This window comes from Budorcas taxicolor, chromosome 5 (assembly GCF_023091745.1).
Source record: "Budorcas taxicolor isolate Tak-1 chromosome 5, Takin1.1, whole genome shotgun sequence".
Taxonomy (NCBI): Eukaryota; Metazoa; Chordata; class Mammalia; order Artiodactyla; family Bovidae; genus Budorcas; species Budorcas taxicolor.
Window position 1 is genome coordinate 132,184,017 of NC_068914.1, and position 18,191 is coordinate 132,202,207.

Below are 18,191 nucleotides of genomic sequence, written 5' to 3' on the forward strand. Positions count from 1 at the left end.
GGACCTCCCCAGAAAGAGTGTAAAAGGAGCTGAGAATTCCGCTTTCCATTGGGAATTCTCTGGGAAGTCCACGAGATTTATTTCTGCTGGTTTACTTCATATGAGAAGCTACCGAACTCTGCCATCTCCCAGCTCTGAACCTCTGTGTCCCTAACACGCATCACCCCTAGGATAACAGGTCACCGAAAGAGAGACCAAAAGTGCCGGAGAACTGAAGGAAGAATGCTTCGAGGTCGGTCGCTATCTGTGACATCCCTAGGTGGGCTGCCTCGGTGGGAAGCCGGACTTCCTGTGGAGAATTTACTGCTCTTTGAAGTCTCTTGGGAAGTGACCAATAAAGGTTTGTACTGCCCCTGAGGCATCTATTTGCCAGATCACTGGAGAATGTAGATTAGGAATTCACAGAACGCATTCTAGTGAGAATGAATTGCCCTTGTGAGTGAGGAAAGTATTCAAACCTAATACAGGTTTAGACGAGGTTTAACCTTGTCTATTTCAACAGGCAATGAAAACTTACACTGCTCTACGTGTTGAAGGGAGAGACAACTGAAAATATCAGTCTTGATCAGGAAATGCGCATTTAAATCAAAATTACAAATTCATGTTATGACAAAACAGAAATATAGAATTAATATTTACTTTTCGGGTTTCATGATTATTTTTTTCAGGAACAAAGTTCAGTTTTGTAGTTTATTTTAGGAAGAATTGTGCCTGATCTGGACTAATTAGAAATTTCAACCCCTGTTAAAAGGATCTGAAATACACATGTGCTCTGTTAGCAACTATGTGAAATATTTAATAACATTTCTAATAATTCAAGATTAGCTTGGAATTAAAGTTTTAACTTAGAAGAAGTCCTGAAGGTATAATATTGACCTCCTATTAAGAAGAATGCATGTAGTTTTTTCTTCAATACTGTATAAACATAGAAATTATAAGATAAAGGAAATCAAATTAACAAAATTGGAACAATTTCCTAGTAAAATATAACCTCTTTTATGCTGGATTAGAGAAGGCAAGGCAGAGAACTGTGACCTAAACTTTTTTAATGATAAAGCTACCTGTAAAATTCTTAAAAAACAATTCCTTGTGGATTGATAATGTCTAGTTTAAAAGTCTCAAGACTATTACTACTAATACTGAGGGAATATTGGTAGAGAAAAAGTAACAGTTGTGAAGGTTGAGTTTTTAAGATCAAGGAAAACCAGCCCAAATGATTGTTGGATGAAGGCAGTGATAATGTGTGGAATTTAAAGGATCTGAAATGAAAAGATGTGATGTGATCTATTATATATTCAATTTGGGGGAAATTATATTATTGTTTTTGTTACTATAACATGTTTATTGCAATAATTTAAAGGATCTGAAACATACATGAATGTGAAAATTACATCTTCCTTTTAGCTAATCAGAACCAGCAAAACCTCAAAATCAAAGAAAGTACATTTAGCATCTGTTCTGATTTTTACCTTATGCTATGTTCATTCTCACATGTATACATTCATAAAATTCATAAACTCATAAATAAAAATAAATTCTTCCTAGGTAGAAATGCACAGAATGAATGTAAGAGAACAAAGCACTGTCTTTGTCTCCATAGTTTACTGAGGAACAGGCCAAGAGGACAGAAACCTTAATATGGAAAAGCGAAGTGTTTTTCAATCAGCTTGTTCCTAATGTTCTTTTTCCAGTCACAAGATTTTTAAATATGCCCAAAGCTCCTGGGAGCAGAGCCATCTTTACTACACGTAAATCCCAGACTGTGACTTGAAATAGAGATTTTCTCTGCCTAGCAAGCAGGCATTCAAGGATATAGCTTATTGGTGGAAAAGAAACGGGGTGGGGGGCCTCTTTTGCACCAGGAATCTGTTCGGAAGAGTGCTGTGTGGGTTCTTCTCTTTTGTTTGTTTTTAAGTAGTTACTTATTTGTTTATTTTTACTACTTTCAGCTGTGCTGGATCTTCACTGTTGCGCGGGATTTTCTTTAGTTGCAGAGGGCAGAAGCTACTCTCTAGTTGTGGTGCCTGAGCTTCTCCTGTTCCAGAGCACAGGCTCTAAGAAGCATAGGCTTCAGTAGCTGCGCCATGTGGGCTCAGTAGCTTTGGCTCCTGGGTTCTAGGGCAGAGGCTCAATAGTTGTGGCACAGGGGCCAAGTTGCTCCGTGGCACGTGGGATCTTCCTGGATAAGGAATTGAACCCATGTCTCCTGCAATCTCTGCCACTGAGCCAACAGGGAAGCCCTTGTGTGGGTTCTTCTGAGCGGAATGCTTCCCCTTCCTTCCTCTTCTCTCCTTTTAGCAAATGTTAGCGGGGTACGGTTTCCTGGTGCTGGGCACACAATGGTGACACTGACTGCTCCCCATCCCCCGCCCTGAATCTTCTAGCCTGATGACATGCATGCTGCTCTCAGGGCCTGTAACAGAGCCTGGTGCATAGAAAATGCTCAATGGATATTTTTTCTTTTGAATGAAGGAATGAATACATTTATTTTTCAATTTCTAAGCTGCCTTTGATACTATTTTTCTTTCATTTCCCATGCAAGATAAAGGGAATTTTCTTGTCGAGAGGAAACCCATTAAAGTGATTTACCCTAGTTGATATTTTCTCCAACATAGCTTCAATATTTATTATAGTCTGATTTTATGACATTTTTATATAAATGGACAATTATTGTGTGCATCTCTGACAAGACATTGACACTATAGTTTCTTCGAAAATTTTACTTTGAGTTTTTATTTCCCTGCTGTTCATAGCAGTATAGGAGACATCTTCAAGATCATGAATCCAACTTCTCTATTTCATAGATGAAAAAGATGCCTACCAGGATGCAGTAAGTGGTCAAGCACATAGCAGGATTGGAACTAGCATTTTGGTCTCCTGAGTCCACTTCTCTTTTTTGTTAGCATGCAAGAATAAAAAAATTAAATGTCATTGTCTAATGAAATATCCTGTAGGTATAAGAACACAAGAGTTGCCATCCAAAAAGTTCAGGGTTTTCTGAGACTTAGAAAAAAATCCCTTAAACTGCCTGAACATCAGTTTCTTCATGATGAAATGTACATAGTACGTATGCTCCAGCCATCTTACAAATGTTTCATGGCAAACAAGAAAACATACTTATATCCAAGAAAACAAAAGATTTTTTAGAGAAGGGGAAAATTCCTTACTGACAGAATTTTGCCTGTAAACAATGGAAATGTGTAAAATATAACAAGTGAGAGAGCCATAGTTAAATTATTGGGTGTTAATTCTCAGACTTCAAAATAACCTTTTATACTTTAATAATTAACCTTGAAATACGTTACTTTTATGCATTCATTCATTCTTATTCAATAAAGATTCATCAACTATCTACTGGATATCAGACACTGGGAAATGAAGGGCATAGAGTTCAACAACACAGAATCGATTCCCAATCTTTCAGAATTTACAGACATTAAACATGCAATTGTAGTCAACTGTAATGAGTGTAAGAATGAGAACAAGGTGCTCTACAACTGTACAGGCAGACCTGATTTTATTGTGTTTTACATTATTGTGCTTAGCCAATATTGCATTTTTTTGACAAGCTGAATGTTTGTGGCAATCTTGCATCAAGCAAGTCCATTTTTCCAATGGCATTTAATCACTTTTTGTCTCTGTGTCAGATTCTATTAATTCTCATGATATTTGAAACTTTTTCATTATTAATGTATTTGTTATGGTGATCTGTGATCAACGATCTTTGACATTACTATTACAAAAAGGTTATAACTCACTGAAGGCTCATGTGGTGGTAGCCTTTTTAACAATAATATATTTTTACATTAAGGCAGGTACATTATGTTTTTAGACAAAATACTATTGCATACTTAATAGACTGCATTATAGTACAAACACAACTTTTATATGCACTTGGGAAACCAAAAAATTCATGATTCACTTTATTGCAATTTCCTTTTATTGGGATGATCTGGATAAGAACCTGTAATATCTCTAAGGTCAGCCTGTGCTTTAGTTGGGGGAGGGGAGGTTTCTGTCTAATTGGAGGCTTGGGAAAAACCTTTAACAGAGAGACATTTGAGCTGGTTCCTGAAGGATAAATAGTTGTTGGGTAGAGATGAGGAGGTGGTGATAAAGACCAGACAGTGTTCAGTGTGTGGGAACTGTACATATTGAGATGCAGAAGTGAGAAAGTGAACTCTGTTCAGGGATCTGAGGGAAGCTCAGAAAGGGTAAGAGGAGCAGAGCCTGAGAGGAGATGGGAGACACCAACAAGGGCTGGATTGTGAAATGTAGAGTGAGTTAATAGCCTTAAGGGTTTACATTTCCAACCAAGGAGCGTGGGAAGCCATTGAAGTTCTAGATAGTGGAAAGCGGTAAGGAGTGAGATGTGTCTTTTAATTTTTTAATTTTTTATTTTTTGCTGAATGAAAGATTCATTAAATTCTAGCGTGCTTTATAATTTTCAAGTCTCACACACATGATTTCATGTAATCCTACAATAACTTTCCCCCCTAGCCCTACATTGCTCCTCTTCCCCTCCCTCCCCCAACGAGTAACCACTAATTTGTTTTATCTGTGAGCCTGCTTCCTTTCTTTTTGTTCACTAGTTTGTTGTAGTTTTCAGATTCCACATATAAGTGGTATCATACAGTACAGAATTTGTCTTTCTTTGTCTGACCTAGTCCATCCATTTTGTTGCAAATGGCAAAATTTCTTTCTTTCTCTCTGGCTGAGTAATATTCCATCGTGTACATTAATGCTGTGCTGTGCTGTGCTGTCGCTCACTCATGTCTGACTCTTTGCAACCCCAAGGACTGTGCCTGCCAGGCTCCTCTGTCTGTGGGGATTCTCCAGGCAAGAATACTGGAGTGGGTCGCCATTTCCTTCTCCAGGGGATCGTCCCAACCCAGGGAACAAACCCCGGTCTGTCTCATTGCAGGTGGGTTCTTTACCATCTGAGGCAGGAAGGAAGCCTGTTTATATTAATATGCACCACAAAAAGCACTATAACTAGTTGGGGGACAAGTTAGCAAGAAAGTAACAATAAGAGATTGTTCTGTGATCTAGGAAGGAGGCTTTGCCCAAACCCTGAAATAAGCTTTACTTTCAACTTCTCTGCTACAATTGTTTCTTTTGTACAAACTTGCCTAAATCATTGAAAACTGTGGACCAATGATCATGTTGAGAATTTCTGGAGTCATTAAAAAGAGTTTAATGAATGTTGTCAAAAGTAATGTATGCTAATTTAATAAATGTGAACCATTCTGAAATTTAGTCACTAAACAGATGCTTCCCTCTAAAAACTGACTAAAAACAACTTGTTTTAGCCCTAAGTCAGTGTTGGCTGAAAAAAAAAAAAAAAAGCACAATCTAAAAGTTGAGAATTGTGTTTTATTAAGTGGACTTTCTGAGGACTATAGCTTGGGGTACAGCCTGTCAGATTGCTCCAAGGGACGGCTCCAAAGTGGTAAGAGAAGAGCCAAGATATATAGCAATTTTTGCTCATTATATATATGTGTTTTTTCAGAGTCAAGATCTGAGTGATTTCATTATATTTCCAAAGGGCTCTATGATCAGTGTGAGAACTACTGCTCTGAAGTTCCCTTAACCAAAGTAAAAAAGCCATTTTCCATAAGTGTTGTTTTCCAGATGGGCCTTCTCTAAAGCAGAGTAGAAATGATTGCACCCTCTCCAAGACATAAAGATTCTTGTTCTTGTGTGACCCTGCTCACTTTCTCCTTCTGTCCCTCCCACCACCACTTGCAAAGACTCATCAATATGTTGCTCCATAGAGTTAAAGGCAGCCCTCCTGTCCGTGGTTCCATATCTGGACTGAACCAAATCTGGATCACAAATAGTTGAAAAAAAATTCCAGAGAACTCCAAAAAGCAAAACTTTAACACACACCAGCAGACTGACCATACCCCATTTGCATTGTGTTAGATGTTACAAGTAACCTCAGTTCAGTTCAGTTCAGTTCAGTTCAGTCACTCAGTCGTGTCCGACTCTTTGCAACCCCATGAACTGCAGAACTCCAGGCCTCCCTGTCCATCACCAACTCCCAGAGTTCACTCAAACTCATGTCCATCAGGTCGGTGATACCATCCAGCCATCCCATCCTCTGTTGTCCCCTTCTCCTCCTGCCCCTAATCACTCCCAGCATCAGGGTCTTTTCTAGTGAGTCAACTCTTTGCATGAGGTGGCCAAAGTATTGGAGTTTCAGCTTCAGCATCAGTCCTTCCAATGAACACCCAGGACTGATCTCCTTTAGGATGGACTGGTTGCATCTCTTTGCAGTCCACGGGACTCTCAAGAGTCTTCTCCAACACCACAGTTCAAAAGCATCAATTCTTCAGCGCTCAGCCTTCTTCACAGTCCAACTCTCACCTCCATACATGACTACTGGAAAAACTATAGCCTTGACTAGATGGATGTTTGTTGGCAAAGTAATATCTCTGCTTTTGAATATACTATCTAGGTCGGTCATAACTTTTCTAACAAGGAGTAAGAGTCTTTTAATTTCATGGCTGTAATCACCATCTGCAGTGATTTTGGAGCCCAAAAAATAATGTCTGACACTGTTTCCACTGTTTCCCCATCTATTTCCCATGAAGTGATGGGACCAGATGCCATGATCTTCGTTTTCTAAATGTTGAGCTTTAAGCCAACTTTTTCACTCTCCTCTTTCACTTTCATCAAGAGGCTTTTTAGTTCCTCTTCACTTTCTGCCATAAAGGTGGTGTCATGTGATTATCTGAAGTTATTGATATTTCTCCCGGCGATCTTGATTCCAGCTTGTGTTTCTTCCAGCCCAGCGTTTCTCATGATGTACTCTGAATATAAGTTAAATAGCAGGGTGATAATATACAGACTTGACGTACTCCTTTTCCTATTTGGAACCAGTCTGTTTTTCCATGTCCAATTTTAACTGTTGCTTTCTGACCTGCATACAGATTTCTTAAGAGGCAGGTCAGGTGGTCTGGTATTCCCATCTCTTTCAGAATTTTCTACAGTTTATTGTGATCCACACAGTCAAAGGCTTTGGCATAGTCAATAAAGCAGAAGTAGATGTTTTTTTAGAACTCTCTTGCTTTTTTGATGATCCAGCGGATGTTGGCAATTTGATCTCTGGGTCCTCTGCCTTTTCTAAATCCAGCTTTAACATCTGGAAGTTCATGGTTCACGTATTGCTGAAGCCTGGCTTGAGTATTACTTTACTAGCATGTGAGAAGAGTGCAATTGTGCGGTAGTTTGAGCACCCTTTGGCATTGTCTTTCTTTGGGATTGGGATGAATGCTGACCTTTTCCAGTCTTGTGGCCACTGCTGAGTTTTTCAAATTTGCTTGCATGTCGAGCACAGCACTTTCACAGCATCATCCTTCAGGATTTGAAATAGCTCAACTGGAATTCCATCACCTCCACTAGCTTTGTTCGTAGTGATGCTTTCTAAGGCCCACTTGACTTCACATTCCAGGATGTCTGGCTCTAGGTGAGTGATCACACCTAGATCACACATTGTGATTATCTGGGTTATGAAGCTCTTTTATGTACAGTTCTTCTGTGTATTCTTGCCACCTCTTCTGAATATCTGCTGCTTCTGTTAGGTCCATACCATTTCTGTCCTTTATCGAGCCCATCTTTGCATGAAATGTTCACTTGGTATCTCTACTTTTCTTGAAGAGATCTCTAGTCTTTCCCATTCCATTGTTTGCCTCTATTTCTTTGCATTGATCGCTGAAGAAGGCTTTCTTATCTTGCCTTGCTATTCTTTGGAACTCTGCATTCAGATGCTTATATCTTTCCTTTTCTCCTTTGCTTTTTGCTTCTCTTCTTTTCACAGCTATTTGTAAGCCTTCCCTAGACAGCCATTTTGCTTTTTTGCATTTCTTTTTCTTGGAGATGGTCTTGATCCTTGTTTCCTGTACAATGTCACAAACCTCCATCCATAGTTCATCAGGCACTCTGTCTGTCAGATCTAGGCCCTTAAATCTATTTCTCACTCCCACTGTATAATTATAAAGGATTTGATTTAGGTCATACCTGAATGGTCTAGTGGTTTTCTCCACTTTCTTCAACTTCAGTCTGAATTTGGCAATAAGGAGTTCATGATCTGAGCCACAATCAGCTCCCGGTCTTGTTTTTGCTTTCTGTATAGAGCTTCTCCATCTTTGGCTGCAAAGAATATAATCAATCTGATTTCGGTGTTGACCATCTGGTGATGTCCATGTGTAGAGTCTTCTCTTGTTTTGTTAGAGGAGAGTGTTATGACCAGTGCATTCTCTTGGCAAAACTCTATTAGCCTTTACAAGTAACCTAGAGATGATTTAAAGTATGTGGGAGGATGTGCATAAGTTATATGCAAATATTATGCCATTTTATATATAGGACTTGAGCATCTAGGATTTTGGTATCCAGAGTGGTAGCCAGGGAGTTGTGTCCCAAACCCAACCTGCTATGGATACCAAGGGACAATTCTACTTACAATCCTGCTGTCTAAGGCTTGTACGTCTGGAGTCAGACTGCCTGGATTGGAATCCCAGCTCTATCATTACATGTCTAATATTGGATCCATCTCACAGCCTCTATGTCTCAGTTTCCCCACCTTAGAAAAAAAAAGATAATAATAGTATCTTCCTTAACAATGTGGTGAAAACTAAAAGAAAATACCAACTGTAAATCACTTAGAACAGTGCCTAGCCCTTACTGTTAGCTTATTTTTATTTCTTACAAAATTTATTCATAAAATGGAGACCTTGAATCATTCATTTTCACACCAACTCTCAGTATGAACAATTGCATGATTTTGTTCTTAAGTGCAAAAGCAGGAAAAAGGGAAGAAACACATGGATCAGGATTATATAGTCATGAGCAGCACTAAAATTAGAGGCTGGGGTTGCTTTGCCTGCTGTGGATATGCGCAGCCATGTCATCTCAAAGGCACCCCAAGTCTCACCACATGAAACACACAGTCTCTGTAAGAACTAGGTTTGGCACATACATAGGTTCAAGAAGAGCACTAGACTCCCCACTTTCCTTTCATTCAGATTGCCATGACTAAGCCCTTCTTGCATAAAGCATTCAGATCTGCCATTGCGGATAGAATCAGGGAGGTCATGCCTGTGGGCTTTCTCCAAGTCTGTCATCTCCCACTGCCCCGGACTACAGTTGCTCTGATTGGAGACACAGACCTAGTTGATTGCCAGGCACACAAACATTTGGTGACCATCGACACCAGTAGCATTTAGTCTCTTTCCCACCAGACCTGCTGCCTCAGAGAATGATGTCTAATTCTGTAATGACTGTCCCTGCTTCTGCAACTGTGTCTTTGGATAGGAGTCAGATGAGTAGTTATGCACACTGAAATCATAGACTTTTAAATTCTCTGACTTTTAATCACTTAGAAATAGTGAAGAGTCTCTTTATATACATACTTATATATTATTATATGTATCTCCTTTTTATGACTTTCCTGGTGGTTCATTGATAAAGAATCTGCCTGTCGATGCAGGAAATGAGGGTTCGATCCCTGGGTCAGGAAGGTCCCCTGGAGAAAGAAACCCACTACAGTATTCTTGCCTGGGAGATCCCATGGAAAGAGGCATTTAGTGGGCTACATACAATCCATGGGGTCAGGAAAGAGTTGGCCATGCCTTAGCAACTCAACAAAAAATCCTTATTGTGACTAGCTCCCACCTTCCATACTGCCTTGGAGTTCTGCTTTTAACAATGTCGGCAGTACTTCTAGATGATGACTTGAGGTTTTAGCTACTTCACTGACACATCTGTTTACGAGAGCTCATCTTTTCTTTCTTTACTTTGCCCTCACACGAGAAATAGCTCCCATGTTGTTTCAGCAAAGTAGAGATCAATAAAATGCAAAGTACATGTTTGAAGAGTCAGTCCAAATTCAATGACCTACACTGTGGGAAAACAATAATTCATTAAAAAATAGATTTTAGTGAACCCTTGGTCTATACTCCAAATTTAAAAATAGGAATGACCCTGTTTCTAGGCTATCATACTCATCTTTAATTAGTATGCTGGGTGGGGAGTTGGGTTAAAGATGGTAAATAGAGTGAGAACTAAGGAGAGTAGTTGGCATATAAATCTGGGAAGGGCAGAGAGGGCCTGAAATGAAGCTTTACAATTAGCAGTAAGAGCACCTCCTCACAGAAAGAGTGTAAGGGGAGAAGTCTGGGGGGTGGGGGAAAACTTATTTACAATCAGGTCTCAACCAATATGGGATGAAAAACATTTTCTTAGTTTTATGCTTCTGTCCCTAAGAGACTGAAATAATATAGTCATAGTATTTATAAGCACTCTTAAGGCCATTTGGGGACTATTTTATTTCAAAACTGAAGTCCTCAAATGGGAAAAAGAAGTAGCAAATTAATTAATTGTGTTTATCTTTGCATTTCACTTCTCAAATCCTACCTTTTTTTGAAATAAAGAATTCCCCTTCTCCCGTATATCCTTTAACAAATAAAAATTTTTTGTTTGCATTAACACAATTGTATTTGAATTTGCAACACTACATAGTTGCAAATAAAAGGGAGTGCTCAAAGGACTTCCCTGGTGGTGCAGTGGTTAAGAATCCACCTGCCGATTCAGCAGACACAGGTTCAATCCCTGTTCCGGGAAGATTCCACATGCCGCGGGCCAACTAAGCCAGTGGACCACAACTCTGGAGCCCTTGCCCTAGAGCCGGTGTTCTGCAACAAGAGAAACCCCCACAATGAGAAGCTCCAACACCACAACGAAGAGTGGTCCCTGCTCCCCACAACTAGAAAAAGCCTGTGGGCAGCAGCGAAAATCAAGCACAGCCAAAAACAAATCAACTAATTAATTTTTAAAAAAGTTTGCCATTAAAAAAAAGATTGTCCCAGAATAGAAATGTAAGACATTTAAGAAGTGTATGCCATCAGAACTTTTACTCCCCTGGATTAGATACAAATGAAGGAATTAGTAAGTCTACAAAGAGGAGCAATTATTTGAAGAGTTTGAATTATTTTGATAGTGGGCTTGAATAAAGCTTATATAAATATATATATTTAAATATGTTGCTAAGACATGACTCAGACTTTAGAGAAAAGTTCTATTGCAAACTGTTTGTCTAATTTTTTTTTTTTTTTCTCAACAAATGGTTTTGATGGTTCCCAAACTTTTCTGGAATTTGGCGAAGTGCGTAGGTGTCCTTGAGGTTGCCATCAATCAGATTCATCATTGAATGGTTAAGTGAACCCTGTCTGTTCTGATCCAGTCTGGAAGGCTCTGCTTGTAGATTTGCAGATCATCCTCTTGTGTCCCATGCTGCATTCATCAGCCAGTGGAAGCTGGGATTGATAATATCTTTATTATCAGACTCTGCTCAAGTGGCCACTTCAATCTCTTTTAGGTATGGTCAAAAAGTTTTTTCTTAAAGATCAAGTTTCAAAGGACAATAAACATGTAGGCTTATATGAAAACTACATACAATATTTACATTTTGGAAGTTACATTAGCTCTTTTCTAAATTAGTGAACCTTGTTTTGTCATGTAGTATTATTTATATTTGCCTTTTGTATCTCACTTCGCAAAAAGCAACTTATCAACAAGTATGTTCTGAGTGGTTCAAGAAAGTTGCAGATGGCAATTCTACCTTTTGGCTGTCAATTTTGACTATCATTGTAAGTCATATACTACAAGTAAAATATTACTTACGGTCTGAATGATTGAAATAAGAAATTTAAGAGATGTAGTAGCTACCAAACTCCATACGTTGAAGAACTGAAATACATTATGAAAAACCATGATGAAAAATAAGACTTTTTCTTCTTCGTGTACAAGTGACAAAATTATTCTTCGAAGTAGAGTTGATGATTAATGCCAGAATCTGTATTAGCTTGGGGGATTTTACATAGAATTTCTTGAGTCATTCCTTTGCCTATGGTTCATGGGCAAAGTACCACTTAAGAAACTGATTTAGACTGTTTTCAGATTCTCATACTAGGCGATTGCTCTGAGCTGGCATAAGAATTATCCTGTGCAGTTTACTAAGGGTCTTCTTCCCCTTGACCTTCCCCATCCCTCCTACCTGTTCACTGAACTCTTCCTTTTGAATGCCTATGACTCTGCTGGTACCCTCTGCTCCAGAAGTAGCGCCTTGGCCCCAGCTGTTCCCTCCACCTAAAAAATTCTTCCTCATGAATCAACTTGCTTGATTTCCTTAGTCTTTTAAGTACTTACTTTAAATATCACCTTTTCAATGAGGCATAATTTTTAATACTGCTGCTCCAACCTGTCCTTTCTCCCCAGGTGAAGTATTGGGTCGGCCAAAAAGAGGTTTTGTGTTGAGGTTTTTCTGTTACATCTCAGGGACAAATCTGAAAAAACTTTTTGGCCAACTCAGTACTATTGTATCCCCCTTGAACAGGTGAGCTAATGGAGCCTCAGAGAGGTTAAACGAGTTAACTAGTTTAATTTAAGCTAGTTACAATTTTCACCTTTATAATTCTTTAATAAATATCCTTGTGCACGCATATTAAGTCATTTTAGTCATGTCTGACCCTGTGCAACCCTATGGACTGTAGCCCGCCAGACTCCTCTGTCCATGGAATTATCCAGGCAAGAATACCGGAGTGGGTTGCCATTTCTTCCTCCAGGAGATCTTCCTGACCCAGGGATCGAACCTGGGTCTCCTGTATTGACAGGTGGGTTCTATAACGTCTGAGCCACCTGGGAAACCCAAATATCCTTAAATGCATATCTTATTTTCCCGTCAGGATAATTTTCCAGATGTAGACATGCTGGCTATAACAGTAGGCATATTTTCCAAAAGTATATTATTTTTTGGCTTTATGTTTTAATAGTAGTGGCAGCAATGGCAGAGAGCTAAAATGAAGTACTATATGAAAACTTGGATGTTGGACCAAGCACCCCCCTTTAAGATCTGTCCTGTTTTTCCCCTTGTCAAAAGGTACTTGCTTAGTTCCTAGAAGGGAAGTGGTTGTTTATTCTGGGAGAAAGTAAAAAAAGTGGAAGTGTTAGTCACCCAGTCATGTCCAACTCTTTGCAACTATGAACTGTAGCCCGCCAGGTTCCTTGGTCCATGGAATTCTCCAGGCAAGAATACTGGAGTGGGTTGCCATTCCCTTCTCCAGGGGATCTTCCCGACCTAGGGAAGTCTCCTGCATTGCAAGCAGACCCTTTACCAACTGACCCATCAAATTTGCTCATAATTTGAGCAGTAGCTGATACTTGGTCTTATCTTACGCCCTTGGGCCACTGAAGGAAAAGAGGTGAAAGGTGATTACTGCTGCTGAGGGCACATGCCTTGAAAATAGCTATTTGTCCCACCTTTGACACGTCCATGTAGATAGAGCTTTAAGCCGGGTACTGCTTCATCCCAGTTGTCTCTTCAGGTTTCCTTGAAATATTTGTGATTTGCTGCTGCCAATCTGCTGCTCTCTGGCAAAGTACCCAGCATGGAATTGAAACAAATACTAACTCTCTGATAGTATTCTTTAAAACCTTTCTTTTACAAAGCTAAATAAATCCTTGTGCTTGATTCTAGGTGCTAACTTAAAAATGAGGACTAACACAATATTGTAGACCAACTATACTTCAAAAAAAAGTTGGCTTGGACTTTCCTGGTGGTTCAGTGGTTAAGACTCCACCCTTCCAATGCAGGGATGCAGAGGGCATGGGTTCAATCCCTGGTCAAGGAAATAAGATCCCACATGCTGCATGGCACAGCAAAAAATATATGTTTACTTAAGCAACATAGAAAAATTGAGGACTTGTTTCCATCCCTTCATCACTTAACATGAGCTATTAACCTGAAGGGTAATGGGACCTTTTTTTTTTCAACAGTTGGTGGCATCTATACCGTGATTCAGACAAAGGCCAAAACAACAGCAGATGAATGGGGAGACAACTATTTTCTGATTGGTCCATATTTTGAGCATAATATGAAGACTCAGGTGGAACAGTGTGAACCTGTGAATGATGCTGTTAGAAGAGCCATGGACGCGATGAACAAACACGGTTGCCAGGTAAAAGATACCGTCTGATGCTTCCTTCAGCAAGTCTTAGTAAACTGTTGTGGAAACACACCACCCTTTACATGAACTCATGAGAAAAGACCACTCATCTTCTTAGGCCAAAGAAGTTAGTGTATGAGAAAGACGATGAACTTGATTTTAAATAGGTTACATCTGAGACACCTCATGAAAACCTAGTAGTATAGTAGGTTTGGAACTCAGCAGAGGGCATAGAATAGAGATGCTTGGGGAAAAGTCAGCTGTGTCTAAATTGTAGTTGACATTATGGGTGTTTATAACATTATTCAGTGGAAGATTATAGACTAAGAGGCAACATTTTGAGCCAAAACTTGGGCGATGTCAGTGCGTTAGAACATCGACATGAAAACAAGTCACAGACTGCAAAAGTGGAAGCTCAGCTAATGGTTAGAACCAGAAGGGCTTTGTAGTTGTCACAGTGTTAAGGTTCCTGAGATGGGAAGATTATCCCGGATTAGCTGGGTGGATCCAATGTAATCATAAGTATCCTGATATTAGTAAGAGGGAGGCAGTAGAATTACAATCAGAGAGGAGATATGGCAACGTGGGCAGAAATTGAAGTGACGAAAGCTTCGAGGTGGAGGAAAGGGGCCACAAGCCAAGGAATGCACGTGGCCTCTGGAAACTGGGCAAGGCTAGAAGACAGATTCTCCCCAAGAGACTGCTGATGAAATGCACCTCTGCCAACATGTCAGTTTTAACTCATAAGATCCATTTCAGAGGGCGAACCCCTAAATCTGTAAGATAATAAATTGTGCCATTTTAAGCTACTAAACTTGCAGTAATTTTTGCCACCTCAATAGAAATAGAGATGTCAAGACAAGGAAGGAGAGAGTTTCAAGTACAAAGGAGGGATTGGATCAACTAAGGATTGAACCCAGGTCAGTTGGGTTGAGTAATAAATACTCAGGTCATTTGTGGTCATCTTGCTAATGACAACGTCAGAGGAGAAAGTGGGGTTAAAGCAGATTGCAGTAGCTTGAGGAATGAATGAGCAGTGAGGTAAAGGATACAGAAATGTGGCTGGGAGGTTCTTCTACGAAGAGGAAGGATAAAAGTCATTTCAAGTGATATGGTTCTGAGAATTCATGTTTTCTTAGATATGAGTGAGCATATTTATATTCCATAAAGAAGCATCCAGAGGACGGAGAGAAACTGAAAGTTTAGAAGGAATAGATGATGAGAGTAAGGTCACTGAGAACAGGAGAAGAAATGAGATCCAAAGCCCTGCTGAAAGGATTGTTCTTCATTCCTTTTGCTCAAACTGGAAACAAAGGATTAATGCAAACAGAAATGCGTTACTGAGGAATTCAAGATCATCTCACTCCGTGTTTTCAGTGATCTTAAGTGCTCAAGATAAAGTTCTGAGAGTTAGAAGGCAAGTATTAATATAAGAGTGTGAAGAAAGAAATTCTGGAAAAGTGTTTAAGGAATAGGGAAAAGAATTTCCGGACATCGCTAAGGTATGTGTGTGTGTTGGTCGATTAGTCATGTCTGACTCTTTGTGACCTCATGGACTGTAGCCCACCAGGCTCCTCTGTCCATGGAATTATCCAGGCAAGAACACTGGAGTGGGTTGCCATTTCCAGAGGATCTTCCTGACCCTGGGATTGAACCCAGGTCTCCTGAATTGTAGGCAGATTCTTTACCAACTGAGCCACCAGAGAAGCCCCTCCTTAAGGTATAGTCGTGACTTTTTAATGGCACAAATATACACAACTGTGACTTTCTCCAGGAGTCTCCTACACATGAATGAGTTCTGTTTTGAGAGCACATTCTCAAGTTCAATTGTTTGTTCACCAAAGTTAGCCTAGGTACCCAACTAACACAATTGGCTTTATAGCACTGTCCTGCAACAGGTTTATGATACTTTTCACACAAACCATACATGAAAAATGAACACAAAAAGTAAAACATTTTTAACCTTACTGTACAGTGCCTTCAATAGTACAGTAGTACCGTCCCATAGCTAGCATTCAAGGGCTGGCATCAGGTGAACCGACAAGAAGATTTACTGACTGGAGGAGGGAGGTGGGAGATGGTAGAGCTGAAGGATCATCAGCAATAGGAGATGGAAGGTGAGCTGTAATTTCATGCATAACTGATGTTGATGGCACAGGGTCTGGGGCCTGAAATAAAGTACTATACTACTGTGTTCTATATAGTACTGTACAGTAAAGTACACAAAAGCATAACCACTTGTAGAAGATGCACACATGTGGCAATGAATGCCACACATGTGAACTAATTTATGTGACTGGACATGTGAATGCACGTTTGCCTCTTTGAAAGTTCGCAGCTTGAAGGTTTATATGTAGAGGGGCTTTACTGCAGTCAGCAGCCCGAGTGAAAGTGTTAGAAGTTAAATAGTTGGAGATTCAATGTCATTTAATTTCAGCAGGTGTGCAACGGGGCAAGGTGGCATAAGTCTTGGAGGTAACTGTGCAATTGACTGAATTAACGGTTGAGTTGCTGGATGGTTGGGTCTGAAATGGACAGGAAAGGAAGTGATGAAAGGAAAAAAATGGTGATGATGTAGGACAAGAAGGAGGGTCCTAGAAACTGGAGATGCTGAAGAGGAAAATGAAAGAATACATACACTGGGAAAAACACAGTGAGAGAAGTATGGAAGTTGTGGTTGAAGGATAAACATTTCAGAGAAATAACAGTTCAGCTATCAACAAGGATAAGATTGCAGCCTTGAGCTTGGGTGGCTGACATGCAGTGGACATGAAGTTCTTTAAAGTCAGTAAGGTCAAATAGCTATGAGGTAAGTGTGTAGGATACAATCCTGATTTTAAAATTTCCCAGAATAAGATAGAAAAGTACCCAAGAGATTCATAGAATAGGGAAAGGTAACATGTTTGGATAATGTAAATTTCAGAGATGTCTTTATATGCAAAGAAAGAATAAGGTTTTAAAAGTTTCAGTATGATGTAAAAAAACCTTAACTTTCCTTTGCATTCACCTGAGGAATATATGAGTGGAAAAATGAGTTTTCATTGAGATGCCGATGGGAGTGGTGATATCTAGGAGGTTTAGGGTATAAAACACTTAGTTTAAAAGGGAAGCCGAAGTCCCAGAGGGTACTTTGGAAGCATATCACAGTGAAAATGGTGTGGAGAATTAGAATAACAAAGGTTGCAGGTTATACTGTTGGGATGAAATGAGTGAGATGTTAGAAGGGGTTCACATTTGAAAGTGTGAAAGTGAAAGCCTCTCAGTCATGTCTGACTCTTGGCGACCCCATGGACTATACAGTCCATGGAGTTCTCCAGGCCAGAATACTGCAATGGGTAGCCTTTTCCTTCTCCAGGGGATCTTCCCAACCCAGGGATCAAACCAACGTCTCCCACATTGTAGGAGGCTTTTTTACCAGCTGAGCCATAAGGGAAGTCCAAGAATACTGGAGTGGGTAGCCTATCCCTTCTGCAGAGGACCTTCCCAACCCAGGAATCAAACCGGGGTCTCCTGCAATGCAGGTGGATTCTTTACCAACTGAGCTATGAGGGAAGCCCCTCACATTTGAAGCTCTTGTGAAAGAAGAGGGAGATGAAAGTCATGATGAAACTGACTGCACTCAAGATTCCAAGTGGATCTCTGATGTAAAGATGCTTCCTGTCATGAGCAAGAATGCATTGGAAGTCAAGACAAGCTAGCTTACATTTTCTGTAGTTTCTACACTTCTCTGTGCTCTTAGCTCACTACATCATATGCCACATATCAGGCAGCCAGTACCTATTTGTTAAATGAATGTATAAATCAATGAATGTCCCAGAAGAATCTATTGAAAAGTTCTTTGGAGCTCAGGAAAACTAAATCTGAAAAGGAAATTATGCCATGATAAATACTGAATTGCAATGGCTGCAGCTGACAAGTAATGAGGATCTTTCAGTGTTGACCAAGGCATGGGTGCGAGAAAGAAATCACCATGAATTCCTGAGTCCCAAGTAAGGGAATGGTGATCAAATGGGCTTTCACACTCTGGAAAATTCAGCCTTGGGAAGAGTCATAAGGTCAATGCTGGCAATGTAAATTCAGTTTAATAGAGAGGACTAGATACCCAATGAGAGAGGCTCTTAGCTTCTGCCAACTTCAAAAAGGGTTTGAATTCATTTATGGAATTGCGTTGCACATAATAGGAGA

At 39.9% G+C, this 18,191-nt stretch overlaps 1 protein-coding gene across 1 annotated transcript in view; it reads left to right on the forward strand.

Moving 5' to 3' along the window:
- Positions 1-222: 222 nt before the first annotated feature.
- Positions 223-18,191, forward strand: part of GYS2 (glycogen synthase 2) — a 57,404-nt gene continuing 39,435 nt past the window's right edge. The window contains exons 1-2 of the mRNA XM_052640734.1: positions 223-340; positions 13,837-14,018. Coding sequence (XP_052496694.1) covers positions 223-340; positions 13,837-14,018 — 300 coding nt within the window. The remainder of the gene's footprint in view (positions 341-13,836; positions 14,019-18,191) is intronic.